This window comes from Cryptomeria japonica, chromosome 11 (assembly GCF_030272615.1).
Source record: "Cryptomeria japonica chromosome 11, Sugi_1.0, whole genome shotgun sequence".
In the NCBI taxonomy this organism is placed as follows: Eukaryota; Viridiplantae; Streptophyta; class Pinopsida; order Cupressales; family Cupressaceae; genus Cryptomeria; species Cryptomeria japonica.
Window position 1 is genome coordinate 675,666,590 of NC_081415.1, and position 5,221 is coordinate 675,671,810.

The window sequence follows — 5,221 nt, forward strand, 5'->3', positions numbered from 1 at the left end:
TTTTTTGTCACCCCCTCCTAATACATGGCCTGAATTAAAAGCCCCCCTATTTTCACGAGATATATTGTATTTTTTCATAGTCTGAATTAAAAAGCCCCCTATTTTCACTGATAGGCAATATATTGCACCCTCATTTTTGGGATATTAAACCCCCCAATATGAATGCATGTGATATAATATTGCCTAGCTATTGAAGTCCACGTGGTGGTCATTTGGAATGTCAAATAAAAGGGTTGAGCATGATAAATCAAGTGAAATGGGATAAGTGAGATTATAATTATACATGTGTTAAAATAATATAAGATGGAAAGTAGTTTTGTATGTTGAAGTCAATTGAAAGCAAACTTTACTTACAATCAAGTTGTTACAAAGAGTATGGCTTTGAGATGTAATCATGGTTGACATATTTTCCATGGATGCAATCACCTCTCAAATTTTCTAACTTTGATCTAAAAACAAATCAACTTTTAGTACATCTTAAATTTGTTGTCATGATATTGTTTTAATTAAGAAAATTATGGAAGTGATAAGGAGCATTATGAGGCTTTCTATGCAAGGGTTAAAGTTCAAGGATTTTGTGCACCTTAACCATGCCTCATAACTTACTTCACGATAATAGTAAAAAGTGAAAGAGGTGGCAATATATATTAATGTTTATTGGAAATGAATGCTATTGAACTAATTGAATTATTCTTTCCCAAATCTTAATAAAAATCAAAATGTGAATGTGTTGGAGAATGTACCCAAAATATAATTTGACAACGGTTTTCATTTGTTGTGTGTTAAGAGATTGAATGATTCTAATCCTAAACAACAAATGACTAGCAACAAATTACATATAAGAAAATATATACTTTTTTTCCAATCTCTATTTCAGGATTAATTTATTATATGAAAATGTACTAAAATAATATCTTTATAGATACAAATTTAGACCCCAATATAAAATATTAATATGCACAGAAATACATAACGGTTAGATTTTTGAATCATTCACATTAAATTAGACACATTTTGAAGAGAAAGATGTGACATGAAACTTAAAATAGTTAATATGTTCAAGATACAATTCTAAGAGTAACTGTATTCTAAAATATAAAAAGTATTCAAAGATACATAAAATATTAGAATGTATATGGGTTACACTTTTGTCCTTACAATAGTGTAAGATTTTAGATTTTACATTTTTCTTTTCTCAACATCAAAACAGGTCACTTTCTTGGAAATTGATACGAGTGTATTTTTGAAACTTTACAGTAACGAGCGCAAGCAAACAGAATTCAGTGTCTTACAAAAACCGGAAATGGTAATGTGAATGTTAGCTAAAGACCAAATCTAAGCATTACAAATTCACCTAAACAAAAAAACACACGTAATTTCATGTCCTCATCCTATTCTACTTTGGATTTCCCAATTTATCCTCCTCTGGATTGTAAATGTTGTCCCTCTGCTCAATTTCGAGTATACGGCATTCATTAGAAGCCATCGTCTTCCACGAATCGAGATGCCCTTCCACTTTTACCATACTCATATTCAATTCATTACTTTTCTTGAATAACAGAGGATGATCCCATGACAGAGATATAGATGCCGGAAAATGTTTCAAGAGTATTCCAGGTTGCCTTATTTACTGAACGGATCTCGGATAAATGATGGAGGGAACACAAGGCGAGCTCCTCCAGCACTTATCGTGCAATCTAAGCATCTCTTTTGCCTTTCTATTCGTCTTGGCCGTGCACTCGCTGTGCACTAGCATGCACAGCTTCGCGACTGCACCAATCTGCACCATTTCGTTCAATATTAGCTGAGACGGAGAAAATTTACAAATAGACCACAGGATCCGAACGGCCTTTTCTGTTGCCAAGGCCGACACTCTCATTATTTTCTTAGAGACCAAAGGGATACCCATGGCATGGTCGACCAAGGCAGCCCTTCCTTCTGCGCATCCACACAACACATCGAGAAGACATAACATCCTCTCGCAGATGTTTTTTTTCTCGACACTCTGATCAGGAAGCAATTCAATCAACGCAGATATGGTGCCCGCCTGGATTGCCTTTATTCTGCTGCGCCTGCTGCTGGAGCTCACTGCGGTCAAAACCTCGAGGGCGGCTACGGTTGCCTTGTGGCACACCTCCTCCGTCAACACTTCCAGAAGTCCTTCAATTAGATCATCGTTGGCATTCATAACAAACCTTTCGAGGACTTTTTTTGACACCGTCTGTAAGAGCATGACGGCATGAAACCGGGCATTGGAGGTACCTCTCTTTAGAATTGAGGCCACGGAGGCCAGGCAATTGGCTGTTGCGAGTGAATCCAATGTTCCATCAGGCAAAGTAAGAGAATAAAGGATCCCCAACGCTTCCTCACAGGCTGCTGCAACTTCATAGCAGCAACCTGCCTCGTCAGTTTCGGCGCTAGGGTTCTCAATAAGACAGACCAAGACAGCCGGTGCATCGGAAAAAGCGATAAGCCGTCTGTTGCTCTCGCTCTCGCCCGCTACAGATCTGAATTTCTTCAACGACTTCACTTGAAAGGCCGAAGCCAGGGATGACTCGATGTCACGGAGCAACTTATGAAGTTGATCGGTGTCAAGTGGCAGCGGGGGCGTGGAGATCCGATGGACGCCCTTGGAAGAATTGAGGTCGCACCACTGCTGGATGAGCCGCCACAGCGTGTGGTTGGGTGTGAGCTCGGAGTTGTGAATGTGTTGCCTTGTGAGAGGACAGGTGTTGTTCCCCACTGTAAACATCCACTTCTCAATGCTCTGCCTGTCATAGGTGACTCCCGTGCAGAGCGTGACAGGGTCTTTCATCAGCTGCAACGATATCGGGCACAGAAAATACGAAGGGATTTCTATCTCCTCAGAATCCATCCCGTTCCGAACAAAACACAAACGATATAGTAAAGGCTATTGATAACACGTCTGAAGGCGAAAGAGTTATGGAGATAATACATGTTGTGGTGGATACAGACGCTTTAATAGATTCGCTTAATAGAGACAGATCAATGTCAACGATTGATTAGAATATGTTCTCGTTGGTATTGGTTAGTGCTGTGTTGCTTGCGCATCAAAAATGGTTGCAAAGTCAACACGCTGTGCAAATATAAAATAATGGTTCCATCTAGCGAAGCAAAGCTGCGCTGGCGCTCCCTGCTGCGCCGTCCACATTTTGAATCCTCAGATGTCGCCCCCAGTGCTGTAACCTTTATATACTATATATGTTTTTAGTGCCTTCTTACATATGAATCTGATTAAACACGGCAAACCAAAGATAAAATCTCTGAACTGTAATGCTTCTCATGTTAGGCAACCTGAGTTTTCTCCATTTTTAGTAGTATTACTGTAGTCTACGACTATTTAAAAATGAACTATTCTTGCGGGTCAACTTTACACCTTTCCCAAGTGATTGTTAAAATATTATTATACGGTGACTTTTTTTTTAATACGTCAGTTTATATATAAAGATAAAACGTCAAATTTTGTTTTTATAATTATTTTGGAGTGAGATATTTAGTTAAAATATTAAAAATACTGAATATGGGTGAAGTTATAAGCAATTCAACACGTCAATGTATGATAAATTAGCAGGTTATGTGGGCTGTAATGGTTATCTATGATATAATAATAATGTAATCATCTTATGAGTGAGAAAATCGTTCATAATTAATTATATATTATTATTTTTGAATCGGTTTGTAGAAGATTTTTTAATAATCTATTTATTATATAGATATTTTGGTTCTCAGATAACCAATCTTTTAAAATAATGTTTCAATCACCAATATGGCATGAGTTTAATTATTCATTTCTATTAAAAAAATTAGTCTACCATAATCTGATATAAAGTGAAATAAACAATACTTTAGACAACATAATAAATATTTTGTATATATCATTGCATCACATTTTTTCAAATTTTCCTCCATTCACTAAACGTGACAAAATTTATTAGCCTTTTGTATCTAATTAATGATGAAAAAACCTAAATAAATTATCGAGGAATTTTTTTAAATATGTTCGGAAAGGTGAATCAACCTTACAGCCTACTGTTTCATGTTTATTTAATAGTTCAATTTATTATTTATTTTACTATCACATGAGAAAGAGGGCATCCCACTTTAAGGTGGAATTCTTGACCACATGTCCATATTTTCTAATGTGCGTACGAAGTTGTAAGAGCATCAAATGTTGTCATGATGTTTAAAAGCACCTTATGATATTGTAAGATGAGAATTACTTATGATGGATTATGATGCATATAAGTATAATTAAAGGAGGGTTACATTAAAACCTTGATGAACATTATGACAAATTTTATATTTCATCATAAGACATTTTTGAATGAAGATGGTCCACTCAAAATGGATTGCCAAAGTTAGTAATTTTGTATGCTGAATCACAACAATATGAGGTTCTTCTAATATTAGCATTTTGACTCATCATAGGAGTTTGGCTTTGGAGTTATTCATTGGGATTTGGGCACCATTTTTATGGTTAGTATTATTTCATACTTTATGATTTACCATTTTTTATTTTTGTATTTTTTATATCTTCTTTATACTAGTGCCTAGGATGAAGATGCATATGATATAATTTTTGTAAGGGGTTATGTTGCCAAAGTTATTTTAGACTTGTGTTGGTTGTTATTCAATGGGGACTTAATCTTGTTTATATATTTTAACTAGATCGATACTATGAATACATTGGTTAATATTTTGATGCTAAGTTATTTTTTTAAAAGTTTTTCCCAAGATAACAATTGTGTCATTGTTATATTATTCTTAAATGTAAAATCTATTTTAAAACTATTAGATCATATTTTGCATTCATTTATCTTCTTAATGACTGATTTTGGAAGTGTCTTCAATATATGCTTCCCTTAATTTGATACTAAACCTTGATTGACACTATTTCCTAGGTACTTAGACAAAGATAATTTACACTGATGTTGGTTTGTAAGAAATTCATACAAAAATGTTGTATTCAAGAAAAATGTTATGTACATCATATTTGGAGATGGAATGGTTTATTAGCACACAATTTGAGCTATGGAAGTCCAAGATAGAGTATGTGTTGGTAGAATAAGATTTATTGCTAGTATTTTATAGAAATAAACATATACAAATCAAGGAAGAAAGTTGGCATGTGAAAGAAAAAAAAAAAGCCTCATTTAGTGTTTTTTAGTAAATATAATAAATTTAAATGTTTAAGAAGAAA

At 34.7% G+C, this 5,221-nt stretch overlaps 1 protein-coding gene across 1 annotated transcript; it reads right to left on the minus strand.

The window, feature by feature from the left end:
* Window positions 1-1,293: 1,293 nt before the first annotated feature.
* LOC131038093 (E3 ubiquitin-protein ligase PUB23-like) lies at window positions 1,294-2,916 on the minus strand. The gene has a single exon (XM_057970399.2). The coding sequence runs from the start codon at window positions 2,873-2,875 to the stop codon at window positions 1,628-1,630; it is 1,248 nt and encodes a 415-aa protein (XP_057826382.2). The 5' UTR covers window positions 2,876-2,916; the 3' UTR covers window positions 1,294-1,627.
* Window positions 2,917-5,221: the final 2,305 nt, after the last annotated feature.